The sequence below is a fragment of the Eretmochelys imbricata genome, chromosome 1 (genome assembly GCF_965152235.1).
Source record: "Eretmochelys imbricata isolate rEreImb1 chromosome 1, rEreImb1.hap1, whole genome shotgun sequence".
In the NCBI taxonomy this organism is placed as follows: Eukaryota; Metazoa; Chordata; order Testudines; family Cheloniidae; genus Eretmochelys; species Eretmochelys imbricata.
The window spans coordinates 252872333-252889224 of record NC_135572.1 but is presented as its reverse complement, the minus strand read 5'-3'; the positions used below and the strand labels follow the sequence as shown (position 1 = coordinate 252889224).

The 16892-nt window shown below is 41.9% G+C and overlaps 1 protein-coding gene across 4 annotated transcripts in view; it reads right to left on the bottom strand.

Moving 5' to 3' along the window:
- The window catches only part of DNM1L (dynamin 1 like), a 63967-nt gene extending 48174 nt beyond the window's left edge, over positions 1 to 15793 (bottom strand). For all 4 annotated transcript variants that reach the window (XM_077827887.1, XM_077827861.1, XM_077827878.1 and 1 more), the window contains exon 1: positions 15572 to 15793. In XM_077827887.1, the coding sequence (XP_077684013.1) occupies positions 15572 to 15673 (102 nt within the window). In that variant the 5' untranslated portion in view covers positions 15674 to 15793. The remainder of the gene's footprint in view (positions 1 to 15571) is intronic.
- Between the last annotated feature and the right edge of the window lie 1099 nt (positions 15794 to 16892).

The following is a 16892-nucleotide window of genomic DNA, read 5'->3' as shown; positions in this document are numbered from 1 at the left end:
TGATTCTATTTCTCTTCGTCCATCCACAACTGATGTCTTCACTGCTAAACTGAGTTACAGGCAGCTCTTGGCTTAAGTCTATCCACACACAAAAATCCGTAACTTGAGTCTGATGATGTTTTTACCTCAAGGTGGCTGGCTGACCAGGAGATAAGAGAACACAGTTGGAGTTAGCAGAACTCATCAGCAGCTCACATCCCGCACTCTGTGTAGCTCCAGTGTTATTTTGCAGGATGGATGCTCTCACTCAAACCAGGTTAACTCAAGAGGAGTTAACTTGAGCATAGATAATTTACATTAACTCTGAGGTAAAGATATAGGGTACACCTATATATATATATATACACACACACACACACACACACAAGTTCTGCTCACATTAGTGCCTACAAGTAGCAGTGTGGCTAAGCTGGCATGGATGACAGCTCACACAAGCCGCAAAGTATGTAGCTGGGGGTCAGAAGAGCTTATACTCAGGCTGCTAGCCCAAACTGCCACCCATAGCATTTGTAGTAGAAAAAGAGAGCCCGGAGACATAAGACCTCCTTTAAAGCCTAAGGCCCTGCTTATATAATGCAAAGTTAGCAAGAGTCAGGCTATGAGCAAAAGTTGAGCTCTGTAACAAAACATGCCTGCTTGCAGGTTCACTGTCCGGAACATGAACTTGGCAAGAACACGGCTGGTGTTGCAAAAACACTCCTAAAAAGTGCTGGGCGCTGGACACTTGCAAAAACATATTCCAGAAGATCATGCCAGAACACCCCAATACAAAGTTATGGTGTAAATACACTCCCCGAAGATGATATGGGGACACACTGACCCCTCCTAAAGATTACAAAGTGATGGATAAAGATGGTTTGATTGAACCAACATGTACAATGTGAAGGGTGGTAACTAACCACATCAGAGGGGCAATATGTAACTTGTTTGTATCAATGTATAAAAGAGTAGTCACAGAGGAGGTGTCTTTGGCTGAGGGGGGAGCGGAAAGTCACATCCCTTACTGGGCTGGTTCATTGTAACAAACATACATGTATTATTGTTAGTGCTGCGATTTAGTCATGGATTCCGTGACTTCCAAAGACCTCCATGACTTCAGCCAGCGCCAGCTGCAGGATCCCCTGCCACCTGCAGAGTGGCAGGGGGGACCCCCGCAGCTTCACGCTGCCACCGCTCCTGGCCACCATGGGAGGCAGGGGACCCCACTGCTCCCCACCCGCAAAGGGGACTCCACTGCTCCCTGCCCATCTACAGCAGACAGCAGGCGGCAAGAGGGACCCCCAGAGCTTCTGGATGCTGTGGGTGGCAGGAGGGTCCCCCACAACTTGGAGCCTCCAGCAGAGGGGGACCCTGGAGCTCCCAGTCCCTACCACCCTTGCCCAGGCTACCCATTTTGTGAGGGGTATGTTTAGTAAAAGTCAAGGACAGGTCACGGGCGTCTGTGATTTTTTCATTATTGCTCATGACCTGTCCATGACTTTTACTAAAAATATCCGTGAAAAAACGTAGCCTTAATTATTGTACCTGTAACCATTGAGCCAGGGCATTAGGACTCTGCTTCCTTAACAATAAATCTGGTGGAGCGCCTTTGCCACTGAACCAAGTTTGTAGTCTTCTTGGACAATTCCATCAAAGTCTGCTGTATGGGCCATCTGGCCAGACCCATTGCAGCACACAGAGAGAACACATGCAGCCAACAACTGACAACACCACTATGGCCATACTGCTATTTTTATGCATTAGCTCAAGCAGCACTAGTGCACATACGTCTATCCAAGCTGGGAATCACATCTCCCAGTTGCTGTGTAGATGTACCCATACCATAAGTTCCAAATAGGGCCAAATTCTTTCCTAAATCACACTTGTACAATACAGATGGGTTGCAGTGGTTCAGAAGAATTTCTTCTGCAGAATCTTTATTATGAGTGAGACTACAAAAGAAGGAATAAACTCAGGTTTACTCAGATTCCATTATGAGTTTGCAGACATCTTTTTTCTCAGACCGAAACATTCTCAATCAATAACTAATGATACATAAAAAACAAACCCTACAATATCAGTTTACAGTCATTTTCAGACAAGAACTGCACCCTCACCTAATTTCAGACATTAACACTAATGAACTTGTACTAGCTGTAGATATTGTCAAACAACAGTTTAAATTGATCGTTGCTCTTTAAATTTATCATTAGGTCCTTTTGTAGCTTCCAAGATAAAGTTTCTCATTTTAAAAAGTGTTTCCAGTAAGGGATAAGTTGTCAAATGCAACAATTGAGGAATTTCAACTCCTCAATAAGGATAATTTGTAAATGCATCGTCTTTTGCAGAGTTACACACAACTGCAGTAGTGGGAAAAGGTACAGAATTGATGCATGAGATAACTTAGGCTGAAAGTAGGACCACAGAGCAAAGCAGAGGCATTATAGCCCTGATTTAGCAAAGCAATGATGTCAATATCAGAGTTTTCCCTACAATATGAGATAACTGCAATGAGAACTCGGAAATAGCAAAACCTTTCACTATAGGACAGAATCATCTCCTCAACATTTTCTTAAAACTAACTTACCAGCCCTGCTTTGAGATTCCATGTGGGATTTGCAAAGCTGCATTCTTTCCTTCTTACATACAATCACAAATACAGTAGTAAAAGTTCAGCTGGCCAGATTATGCTCTCCGTAACACCTGTGTAAAACCCATCATCTTTCAGCAGTTTGCACTGTTGTAACTATTTGGCCCCATATTCCGAATTTAGTAAGCAATTCCATAGCTGATGCATAGGGAGGAATAGAATCTAGTTCACTTTTTCTAAGGACTTGTCTACATAGGGAAATTGACTGGGGTAGCTACTGTAGAGTAAGTAGCTACACAATAGCTATTCTGGAACAGCTCCCCACATGGATGTTATTCCAGAATAATTACTTTACTTTGGAAGTGCATTAATATTTCTGGAATAAAGTATGCACATGGGAAACTATTATGGAATAGGTATTGCAGAATAGCTAAGTACACAATAGCTATTCCAGTCAATTTTGCTGCGTAGACAAACCTAAGTTGCATTGGCTCTACAGGGCTAACAAGAGTAAAGCATATTTAATAAAGGCAGCAGAGTGGACTCTTAAAAACATAGGAAGCTGGACCCATGAGTTTTCATATAGTTCCTTTTTACAGTAGAACTGCACTCCAAGCAGGCTTCAGAAGGGGTAGCCCATATCTATATCCCCTGTGCATATGCACACACAGCCCTCTGATTTTTGGCAGAAAGGTGAGATACAGCAAAAAGGTATCAACTGCAAATCCTTCATCAATAAATACATTCTATAACAACAAATTGAGCCAGTATACTCTTCTGCTTTGCTGGAGTTTCAACTCAGTACTACAGCTGACTGCAATTCTTCCAAGTCGTGTCATGAAACAGTGATGTTGGATATTGACCATTCAAACAAGTTCCAGTGGAAGGTATGGATCTGCCTTTCCACACTCATAAGTAGTACTGTACAAACATATTACAATAGTTGTGCTCAACCTTTTTAAAACAATAAAATCCCACTTTGCAATATAGCAAAAAAACCCAAGCCATCTTGTATCTTAAAAATAGCTGAAGAAGAACCTCAGAGTTACAAACACCAGAGTTGTGAACTGACCAGTCAATCACACACCTCATTTGGAACTGGAAGCACACAATCAGGCAGTAGCAGAGACCAAAACAAAACAAATACAGTAGAGTACTCTGTTAGACGTAAACTATTAAAAAAAATAAAGGGAAAGCAGCATTTTTCTTCTACATAATAAAGTTTCAAAGCTATATTAAATTCACAGTTCAGTTGTAAACTTTTGAAATAACCATAACGTTTTGTTCAGTGTTACGAACATTTCAGAGTTATGAACAACCTCCATTCCCAAGATGCTTGTAACTCTGAGGTTCTACTGTAGTCTTAAACTGATTCTAAATTCCAAACAAGAAAACTCATTGCTAGAGATTTATTATTTAGACATTTGACAACATTAAGCCTGTGCCTTCTGATCATCATGTGTAGGAATCTTCTCCAACAGCTTCTAACATACATTACAGATTTCTCTAGATTTAGAGAGTATGTTTGTGGTTGTCAAATTGACTTTTTTTTTCCCCCTCAGCTCTTTTGGAAACAATTTTTTTTAAGTGTGGGCAGGATTAAGGCACCAGGGTAAAACAGATTAACCAAAAAAAACGTTATCAAGTATTTGGAAAAGGCACTCTGCCACTCAGAAGGTGAACAGAGCCCTGGCAGCAAGCAGGAGTCAGTGGAAAAGAGGGAAGGTCCTCTCATGGATTGATAACTGGTTAAAAGATAGGAAACAAAGGGTAGGAATAAATAGTTTTCAGAATGAAGAGAGGTAAATAGGGTGTCCCCCAGGGGTCTGCAGTGGGCCCAGTCCTATTCAACATATTCATAAATTATCTGGAAAAAGGGGTAAACAGTGAGGTGACAAAATTTGCAGAAACTACTCAAGATAGTTAAGCCCCAAGCAGACTGCAAAGAGCAACTAAAGGATCTCTCAAAACTGGGTGACTGGACAATAAGATAGCAGATGAAATTCAGTGTTAATAAATTCAAAGTAATGCACATTGGAAAACATAATCCCAACTGTACATAAGATGATGGGGTCTAAATTAGCTGTTATCACTCAAGAAAGATCTTGGAGTCATTGTGGATAGGTCTCTGAAAACATCCACTCAATTTGCCGCGGAAGTTCAAAAAGCAAACAGAATGTTGAGAATTGTTAAGAAAGATATAGATAAGAAGACAGAAAATATACTGCCTCTATATAAATCCATGGTGCCCCCACATATTGAATACTGCGAACAGATGTAGTCAAAAAAGATATATTGGAATTGGAAAAGGTTCAGAAAAGGGCAAAAAATAATTAGGGTTATGGAATGGCTTCCATCTGAAGAGAGATTAATAAGACTGGAACTTTTCAGCTTGGAAAAGAGACGACCAAGGAGGGATATGATAGAGGTCTATAAAATCATGACTGGTGTGGAGAAAGTAAATAACGAAATGTTATTTACTCCTTTTCATAACACAAGAACTAGGGGTCACCAAATGAAATTAATAGGCAGCATGTTTAAATCAAACAAAAGGAAGTATTTCTTCACACAAAGCAGCCAACCTGTGGAACTCCTTGCAAGAGGATGTTATGAAAGCCAAGACTACAACAAGGTTCAAAAAAAGAACTAGATAAATTCCTGTAGGATAGGTCCATCAATGGCTATTAGCCAGGATGGGAAGGGATGGCATCCCTAGTCTCTGTCTGCCAGGTATGATGCCAGTTAGTTACAAGTATTGTATCTCTGATACTGACCTTGAATCAAAAGTTTTGCACAACTGATGCAAGGCATTCAAGACAAGTAAATTTCACAGCCTCTTAGTGCAGTTGGAATCTTAACAATGCTTTTGGTACAGCATGAAGATCCTTAGTGGAGCAGTCCATTGTGATAATCCTTTTCGGTTTGTTAGCTTCACAGATGACAATTCCAGTTTTGAAAAACTACAAAAAAAATGCTTTTACAATATCTCTAAAACATACAAAAGGAAATATTTCTTCACACAACGCATAGTCAACCTGCGGAACTCTTTGCCAGAGGATGTTGTGAAAGCCAAGACAATAACAGGGTTCAAAAAAGAACTAGATAAATTCATGGAGGATAGGCCATCAATGGCTATTAGCCAGGATGGGCAGGGATGGTGTCCCTAGCTTCTGTTTGCCAGAAGCTGAGAATGGGTGACAGGAAATGGGATCACTTGATGATTACCTGTTCTGTTCATTCCCTCTGGAGCACCTGGCATTGGCACAGTCAGAAGACAGGATACTGGGCTAGATGGACCTTTGGTGTGATCCAGTATGGCCATTCTTATGTTCTTATGAAAAAATGGCAGTACTTTAAACTTAGGCTTGGCAGAACTTTTTTTTTTTTAAATAATTTCAACAGAAAATATCAATGTTTAAGTATTTTACTTTATTGATTTTAAACTTTCACAGTTGTACAAAATTATGGGTTTTAAGCTTTTATTTTTATCAATTTAAATTTTCATAAGTTGCAGGAAATTGGGGGGCAGAATTATTTAATGACATGTTGCAGTTCAAAAAGTTAAATTTTCATAACTGTTAAAACACAAATTGTCCACATCTATGTCAACATATACAAAGTATACGCGTGGAGGAATTCTGTGCTACTGCGTATACACAGAATTTACATCCCCTGCAGTTTTCTTTGCTTCCTTGAAGAAAAATGACTTTCTGACAGGGAAACAAAGGGAAGCCACAAGAGTGGTCATGCAACCCTCCCCAGTAGTATGTTTTCGGTGCCCAGGGCAGCCGGCAGAGGTAAATCACTGTGGCAGGAGGCAGGACTGGGGAAGACCGGGCTGGTGGCTCCTACCCTGCGTCAGGCTCGGCTGCTAGTCCTGGCTGGGCTGGGGAGGATGGGACTTCCTCTTCCCCTGCACGGCATCTGGGGCCAGGTCAGACCCACCTCCAGATTTCCCCCCCAGCTGCAGGAAGCTCTGCAACCCTCCTCCACCTCCGCTTCATGCTCCCTGAACCTATCATTCCTCAACTGTAGGGTGAGGGATCCCTGTACAGGGAGCTGCTCCCCCATCTGCCCAACCCCCATATACCCAGACCCCATCATATCTAGACCCTCTTGCCAAGCCCCACTCCCCCTGAACCTGGACCACCCTGACGAGCCCCAACCAGCTGCACCTGCATCCCCACCCCATTGAGCCCCACTTCCCCAGCATCTGGACCCCACACTGACCCCCCCACACCCAGACCCCTTTGCAAAGTTCTATCTCCCAGACACCCTCCCCCGAGCTGAGCTCCAACCACCTTTACCTGGACCCCCCTACAGTCCTATTGCCATTGCACCCAGAACCTCCCTCCCCCTCAACAAGCTCCTGTGCATCCAATCCCCTCCGCACCTGGATCCCCCAATGAGCCACCCGCACCCAGAATGCCCTAAACAGAACCCTCTCAATCCACACCTGGATCCCCCCCCCCCTCACTTGGATCCTGCCTTGCTCAGCCTGCCTGCCCACACCTGGTGCACCTGACCCGGAGAGGCAGGGACCTGGGTTGTTTCTGGGGCAGGTCCGGTCCTTACACTATGTCAGGGTTGGGTGCAGACTCACCACTGAGTCTGTGTCCCTGGGGGGGGGGGGAGGAGGAAATGCACAGTGATCTCCCACCTCTGCGCAGCCAGTGGCCTATGCTCCCCAATGCCATGCTGGAGCCTCCACATTTATTTGACAAATAAAATTCGCAGAATTTTAAAATACTGTGTACAGAATTTTTATTTTTTTGGCGCAGAATGCCCTCAGGAATGAAAGTAAATATCCTTAAAGCAGGGTGAATTTGATTTAAATCACTAGTCAGGAAGACTCAATTTAATCATGGATTTCTACATAAAAGTGCATTCTTGTTGATTCTTATAACCTTAATACATATCCTTTTCAACTCAGAGATAGATGTAGGTTTCATTTTTAAAAGGTACACACTATACATTTTTAAGTGATTTATTTTGAAAACTTTTCTGATTAGTTTTGCACCTATATCAGAAAATGAATGATTGTTTGGTTATTTCACTGGCCAAAGGTAATTGAAGCAGATATTTATGAAGTCATTGGGAGGTGAACTATCTCCAATTCAACAGGTTAATGATTAATATTTGGAGGATTTTCTTGCCATGCTGTATTAGGAGGAGAATATCACCAGACACACATTTACATTTTTTTATTTAACTAAAACACAACATTATGTATTCTGGATTTTTTTCTTCAACAGCAAACATAATATTTTAACAAAACAAGCATATGAATTTTTGAATTTAGTTAAACATACAAGTTTTCTTTTAATCAGGTTTTTGTTAAAATTTTTTTTAACTCAAATAGTTAAATGAAATATTTAAGAAAAAAATCAATTGACTGTCAGCCAGGTCAATATGAGAAATTTAAAATATTGGCTTCTGCAGCTAACTCAGTTGTCTTCACCTTCATTTTCCTGTTTGTTCATAATCTGGAAAAGAAAAACACTCTTTCCTGCTTTTTCAGGACCCAAACAATTTCTCAATTTGGAATGAAGTAATCCAAAGGAAGAAAATATTCTTTCTACACCGGCAGAAGCAGCTACTGCTGTTAAAAGTGAGATCATCACTTCAAGTCTCTGAATCCAAGTGCTTAAGTGACTTCTACCAGTTCACTGGTGTGACTTTCTTTAAAACATCATCATCAAACATATATTTCTTGAATGGTTCTTATTCCCAAACTGGGTCTCCTTTACGGCCTGCTGCCATTATAGGTCTTCCCTTCTAGTGAGAGAATGGTATGGTAGATCTCAAATCAATGAAGGCTACACTCAGAAAGACAAGACTTTGGGAATATACTGCTCAGTTTCATTTTTGTTTCTCTTGCCTGTCACTCCCTTCCCACATTTATCTCCAGACTTCTACTCCTTGTCCAGATCTATTCCACCCCCCAACAATCTTCTATTCATTGAACTTTTTGAAACTTTGCACTTTTAGAAAGAGGTAAGGGATTGAATCTGTGTACACAAAATTTGCAGAGGGATAATAGGGTTGAGGTCTGTTATTTCTCACCTCTATATTTTATTTATTTATTTATTTATTTTAAAACATTTTTGCTGTTAACAAGCATGTTATTTCTGGAGACACAAATCCAGTTTGAGAACTGCAAAACTAAGCATCTCTGATGGCATCTTTTAGACCGGGGTAGGCAACCTATGGCACGCATGCCAAATGCAGCATGCGAGCTGATTTTCAGTGTCACTCACACTGCCCGGATCCTGGCCACCGGGGGGCTCTGCATTTTAATTTAATTTTAAATGAAGCTTCTTAAACATTTTAAAAACCTTATTTACTTTACATACAACAATAGTTTAGTTATATATTATAGACTTCTAGAAAGAGACCTTCTAAAAACGTTAAAATGTATTACTGGCACACAAAAACTTAAATTGGAGTGAATAAATGAAAACTCAGCACACCACTTCTGAAAAGTTGCCGATCCCTGTTCTAGACTGAGCACTGAATCCCATTGTGTAGATAGAAAGATTAACCTAAATAATCTATACAGAAGCCTGTGGAACCCCATAAGATTGGGTCCCTAATCCATGAACTATTGGAAGTCATTTACAAAACTTTTCTTAAACATTACATGAATATATGGCCTCATACTATAGAATTAGAATGTATAATCCCTATTCCATGATGAGATATCTTTGAGCTATAACGTATCTTAATTAAAACTATCTTTAGACAGGGTTTTTCCTCAAAAAGCATTTTATCAAAAAAAAATCAGATTTAAATAAAAAAATCCGATTTTTTTTAAATCATTGATTTTTATCCACTCTGCCTTAAAGCCAATTCTAATAACTTCTCAACACCATTCTTCTCTCTTGCCTATCCACAGATTTTTATCATCATCAATGGAAATATCTTTTCATTCATTCGTGGGGAAACTGATGTTTGCTGACTTTTACCAATCAAAATCTAATCCTTCCAAGTTTATCTATGCTCAGCTCTACCCACACACTCTAACTAGCTAGATGTATCCACTAAACTGATCAGCAGTAATATAGTTAACACTGTCATCGGCTTCAATATTAAAATCCTTTAGTTCAGTGCTTCTCAAGCTATCTGATGTGGGGGACCGGCAATTTTTTTTTCCAATGTGCGCGCAGACCGGCAGCCGATGGCTCGCAGACCGGCACCAGCCTGCGGACCACCACTTTGAGTAGCACTGCTTTAGATGAAGGGGACACAGTTCATACTTCTGTTACAACTATCCTTTCATTCATCCATCTGCAGACTCAGTGAGGCATTGATCACATTCTGAAGGTTTTCTTCACAAACCTAAAGGCCCTAAAAAAATTCTGCAGAAACTAATGATAGGGCCAGAGAGGCACAAGTACAGCATACCATCAAGTACTCCTCAATCCAACCTACATCAGAAGTAGATTACACAGTGTCTTGAAAGTGTAAAATAAACAGCTAATTAATGTCAATTTCACATCACTGCTCCTGCTCAAAGCAGGCACCAGAACAGCCAGGGTATGAACCATGGGGAGGAGACACTTGAGAGGAAGAAAGACAACTACACATAAAACCAGACACAGAGAACAGCAGATAAAAACCAATGGGTCTGGAAGGAATTGCGGAGACAAACGCACACTCCTTGCCAGTTGTTGTCTGCATTATGCATTTGCAGTTCTATCCCATCAGTGGCCAGCCAATGGTGTAGATGCACAGGTGCAAACCTCTTCTACAGACATGAAAACCAGAGCTTTCCCAAGTGGAGCATACCCCTGCTTGAAACCTGGGTAAATGACAGATTGCAGCTTGACCTATCTAAAGCAGAGGTTTACACCAACACAGTGCAAGCACAACGTTGTTTTATAATTGAGAGCTGAAATTGGGACAAATCCCCAGTCAAGACAAGGCCTTAGCAGCTAAGCAGGAGAACTCAAATTTAACAAACTAAACCATGGCTAGCACAAGTACCAACTCTCCAGGAGGATATCCCGATATAACATCTGGTACACTTGCCCCTGAATCCCAGTAGTTGACAGCGTACACCTGGCTTCACAAACATTTTTTTCCCCCAACAGTATCTTGCTGTGAGAATTATAATCTTAACTTTATCTAACAGAATACAGTGGATGTGCAGGACAGCTGTTATGCAGAACCTGACATACCACATTATGACATTCAGAATGGTTCTACCATTAGGGTACTAAGCACACCACATCCACTCAGCAAGATTAGAAAATCAATAGAAAGTAAAATAAATTTAAGGCAATCCCAAATCAGTGTGACACTCACAGCCATTAATAGAATAAAACAGCTGTTCTCTTTGAAAGATCCATGCAGGAAGGCTGTATGTTAAATAGTGGGAAGTACATTTAGGCACTTTCCAATAGGAAGCCCCAAAATAGCAACAAAACAATAGTTAATAAGTCAGAAGACAAACATAAGTCTGAGAGGCAATTTCAGAAGTGCTACTAATGAGCATATGTGCAGCTAAGTATTACAATACCTCACCTAAAATACCATCCCAAAGCCATGCCTGGGATGCACAAGTAAAGTCACAATTTTACACATAGCATAGGTTGCCCATAATGCATTTCTGTAATGGTGTTTACTACTAAACTAGTCATTATTTAAATCAATGGGAGAGGCAATGATTTCTAGGAACACCCTGCAGAAGGCAAACAATAACCTGGAAGAGTAAAGCTACCTCATTCATAGCCATTTGGATTAATGCCCTACCGAGATGGCCAAATATGATAATATTCTCATTGCGTATAAATGAGCCGCATGTTTGACCGCTTCTTGAACCCAGACGCTTTTGTAGTGTAGGCAATTAACCACAGCAATAACTATCACACATGTATTTTGTATGTATATACATTCAAATAGACTCATTGTTTTGGGAACAATCAAATATTACACCTTCTTTCTTTTTACTGTAGTGTTTTGTGCTATTAGGTTGAGGCCATTCCATAAAGCTTTATAAGTAACAAGTCTTAACCAGAGAGCAAAGTACAGATATAAGATGAAGACATCAGAGTGGTTGGATGCTATTGCACTATTGTATTGCGTGTGTTGCTTATACAGTATTTCCAGCCTGTGCCTTTTCATAAAATTTGATAATGCAGAAAGCTAACATATAAAACCAAAGAAGAAACAGAACCACATACTCACCGCTAGGAATGACAGAATAACCAGAATTAGTGACACAAGATTAGTGTAATGGGAAGGGTTCAAAGGGCAGAAACCAGTAGTAACAACTCCCAACTCCTTTTGCCAAGGCTGGCAAGAATGCTAGCAAAATATCTATACTATGACACAGAATTGCTGCTCTGGGCAATACCTAGAGAAAACTGAAAAATGAACAATTCTCACACTATTTGGAGTAACACAGAACATGACTAGAGAGGCAGAGGCATCTGAATAATAGTGCCCAAAGCCCGTTAGGAAATATTTTATAATTAGGACTAAAATGTGTTTACAAAGGGAAAAAATAGGACACTGAAGTTCAGCAGAGCATATTTTCAAGGAATGCAGGAAATGTTGAATCACAAAGCGATGGAGGAAAGGAGCACACTGGGGAAATAGAAAGCGTTCAAAGATAAATTAAATGCATGCCCATGGGATATGGGCAATTTCTAGCTAAAAATGTTGTAGAAATAAATAGAATCCACACAGCATGCAGAAAAACACAAAATATATCATGGATAAGAGAAGGCATAAGCAAGGTATGAAATATTATATACAAAGAAAGAGTGGAACCATTATAATATAGAAGAACAAAAGTGATGAGTGTGAAATTGAAATTACAGAAGATTAAAACAATATTCCTGTCCACATAGAATGTATATAAAAAAAAATAAAGGCAATTTAAGGAGAGAAACAGACACAAGGAAAGAACGAGAACAATTCACTGACAGTAGATAGAGAAATTCTCTTTCATTTGACAGTGTCCGTTTTCCACAACGAATGAGGCAGGTGAAGAATACAGAAACAGATTTGAAAAGTCAAAAGGAAGAAAGGCAAAATATTAAAGGAAGTCTTCATCTGCCAGCAAACTACTAGGAAATTAGACATCTTATAAGAATGCCAGGGCCATATGGCATTTAACCACAAAATTCTGAAGTAACTGGCCTACACAGAGAATCTGAAGGAGGTTCATTTCAAAATTTACTTAAAATAAGGTAATAAAGCTAATGTAACAATTCAAGAAGAAATTTAAGGAGTGTCCAGAAATCTGTAGAACCATAAACCAACCTTAATAAAGGAACAAAACAAGCACACACCCAAAAGGCTATAATTTCACTGAGCGCAGACAACACAGATTCACATCACAGCAATCAGAGCTAACAAATATGATTATTTTTACTGTTAAAATATTAGGAAGTATACAATTTATTCGGACTTTACAAAGCCCTTTAATACAGTGTCATGAGACCCCTATCTACAAGGTAAGTAGGATCATCATGAAATTGACTACAGAGCTGTTAGAATATAAAAACAGAATATTTATAACAGTGGACTATTCAAATTACATGCATTGTACGGAAGGATATTAAGACCATTATTTGCTCTATGCATTTATGAATGGTAAACTAGGAAAAGCTGTTAATCCTTTGAGATTCTTGCCCCCAAACTGCCATGTCAATAAAATGCACAAAGTTAAGCAAGGAAAGTTTCAAACATAGGGTCAGGTGGAAGAATGCCACAATTACAACTGTTTTGGGAAGTGAATTACCCTGAAAAATACTGTAACTATTGTTTTACAATTCTTTTACATTAAGAATAAGCATATCAGTGGAAGAGATTAAATGTTTTCAGAGGATAATGGTGTCCTTTCTGCTACAAAAATAGTAAGGCACTTAACTGTAAATGCAAAATAGACTTTTTCCCTAAGAGCAGGAAATATACCCTTGACAGTGTTCTATTACAAGTATTTTATGTCTATTATACTAAATGACTGATGTATTATTATTCTATCTGATGAATGTTGGTAAAACAGAATGACAGCTGCTTCCTGTACTTCTCTTGACCACTACATTCTAACTGGCTTAGAGAGCAGACCTATTATGTGCTTCAGCAATACAGCTGCTTTTGTACTACAAGTATTTCAAAGTTCAAAATGTATAGCGCTCTCTTGAATAAATAGAATATCAGTAGCTCAGAAAATTATTTCCCATCTGCCCCATACATAAATATAACTGATCCTCAAGTATCCAGAAATTGCGTTGGATTTGGTATAACTTACCAAAAAAAAGACCCATCAACCCTAAAAATTAAGCAAATTCTTTCTTCCAAAATTTTTAACAAAGGGTACTTCTACACAGAATGTTGCAGTAGTGAATCTCAGAGCCCAGACCAACAGACTCATGATACGACACTAAAAATAGCTGTAAACATTAGGACTTGGGCTGGAACTCAGGCTCTGAAGCCTAGGGAGGGGAGGCAGCTTCAAAGCCAGAGATTCAGCCTGAACCTGAATGTCTACACAGTTATTTTTAACGCCGTAGCTCAAGCCCAAGTCTATAGACACAGGCTCAGACTTGCTGCCATGGGATCCTGCTTGCTATGGAGAAGTACCAGTTGTGCAGCTGGATCCATGTGGACAGACTGATGTACCTGCAGAAAGCTCCACTGAAGTCAATGGGGACTCAATAGCCTGTTCATGTAGATCCACCTGCAGAAGTGCAGCCAAAATACATAGGCTCGGCCTCATCTCCATTTGAGTTGCTATTGTCATAGGCATATGGTCACCTTAAGTAGCTATGGTAAACTTTTTTTTATCTACAAGAACAACACTGCCTTACACTACTACAAATGAAAGAATTTTAAAAATCTAATTTAGTTGGTAATTACTTATGCGCTTTACTTTGTGCATTTCTCCAAGTGTAGACAACAGAAAAAAATTCAGTTCTACTACTTTTAATTCATTTTACTTTCAGCGTCCTAGTGCTCAACATTTGGGTTTCAAACACTGCACAGGAACCTTTGTTTAAGAACTATTTTCAGTCTGATAGGTAAAACCTTTTTATGGATTTATAACTTGGTTTAAAAAAAATTATGGGTCACATTTAAGTTGAGAAAAAAGAAAAGGAGTACTAGTGGCATCTTAGAGACAAACCAATTTATTTGAGCATAAGCTTTTGTGTGCTACAGCTCACTTCATCGGATGCATTCAGTGGATACAGAATAACACGGCTGCTACTCTGAAACCATTTAAGTTGAGATCATCCCTTTAAACAACAATATGGTATCAGTTTGGTTTTTAAAACCTACTAGCACGGCTAGACTAAACCAGTCATTTGCTGCAATTATTTTGAACCAACACAGGTTTGCAGTTTTTAAGCTGTTGCACTAAATTGCCATTTAACAGAAATCAATCCAAGTAACTGCCAGAGATGTTAAACGACTGGACATGAGAGCAGAGGGCCAGGGTCACAAAGATGCAGTGTTAGGAGTTACCTTCCCAGCCCTCTCTTACTATACCCCCTTTCCAGCGTTATGCAGCGTAAGCACCGTCAGGAAGGTCGAGCCCAGAATAAAACGGGGGCCCGCTGGTGGCCCAACACGGCAAGATGCTGGCGTGGGCAGCGCAGTCACCTTCAGCGGGACAGGGGCATTTGGAGCCGGTCGCTTCACGCCTCCCCCTCGCTCAGGCCACCTGCCGAAGAGGGAACAAGCCTCCCCCGCCTCCCGGGGCTGAGGCGCAGTCAGTCACTGACGGGCGCTGGGCGCAGCCGTGCGGGACTCCCGCTGAAGGGCGCCGGCGGGTCTCCCTAGGGGCCACCCCGCGCCGGCTGGCAGGCCCCGGAGGGGCCCCGCAGAGCCCTCGGGCACCAGGCGGGAGCGGGGCCCGGCCCCGCGCGAAGCCAGCGCCCCTCCCAGGCCCGCGTCCCCCGGTGCCCTTCACAAAAGGGCGGCTGCCGCCCCGCGCTCCCTGGGCGCCTCCCTCCCGGCCCCGGCCCCGGCCCCGGCCCCGCTCACCTGCGTCCCCACCACCACGATCTGCGGCAGCTGGATGATGTCGGCCCCCACGGCGTTGAAGACGTCCTGCAGCTTGTTGATCACGGGGATCAGCGCCTCCATGGCGGCGGGGCGCCCGGCCGGGCGCGGCGGGGACGCAGCGGCGATGAATGGACCCGGCAGCCAACGGTTCTCCCTGCCCCTCGGCCACTATCCACCATGGGCGCCGGCCCCGCGCGCAGCCCAGCCCCAGCAGGCTGTGCGCGCTCTGCCCCGGGGCGGTGGCAGCCGCAAGGCCCGACGGGAGTTGTAGTGCCAGGCGCCCCGCCGCGCCCTCTAGTGGCTCCCAGAGGCGCCGGCAGGCTGAAGTGGAGCAGGCTGCCAAGCCTCGCCCCTGGAGCAGGGGGAAGTGGTGCCGCAGAAGCCACAGCGCCCGCTCTGCCCCCCCAACCCTGGAGTAAACAAACCACAGCCCTGAACTGTCATTAATTATTGTGCTTAATAGAACAACAGATACTGTACTGCGGAAGTGCTGGAACTGGGGATGCTCCTGCACCCCCTGGCTTGAAGTAGTAACAGCCCCAATACAGGGTTTCTGCCCTCAGCACCCCTGCTATAAATATTGTTCCAGCACCTCTGCTGTACTAATCCCAAAGTCCCTGCACTAAGTAACCAAAATATAGCCAAACCACCAGGCCGTCCCCTGCTGTACAGTGTGTATTGACTACCCCCAGGTTTACACACAACTTCCCCACTCCCTCCATGAAAGGCTCCTCACAATACTCACAAAGCTCCTCCTTGGCCCCACCAAGGTGCAGATGTAGAGATTAATGGGTGAAAAAAAGCCCACAGGAGAGGCCCCCAAAAAAGGACTCCTGTCTTGCACATGTGCAAATTAACTCTGTCTTTCAATTCAGCTGCATGTATTTTCATTTAAATTTATTGTTGTAAGTCATTTTCAGCAGTCACTGTAAGGAGATGGCAAATTAGCATAAAACATAGCCTGGGGACTGATGAGTGCCAACCCTCGCACTGAGATATGCTGGAGAAATACATACACAATGTCTCTGAAATGCAATCATGGGAGACAACCTGGTTGTTGTAAAAGCACAAGTGCCCTGTCTATGCTATAATTTCCATTGCTACTACTGATGCAGCTGCACAGGTGTTGAATTACGACTCTGAAGTTTACTAGAGTTCTGTTAACACAAGTCATTAAAAATGAGTGCATCGGCATTACCTTCTAAGCAACTTTCCTGAGGGCAAATTGGTGCACTTGCTCAGTGACGTTGACCCTGCAAGGTCATCCAAACAGGAGAAAAGGGTGGCCAAAGGGATATGA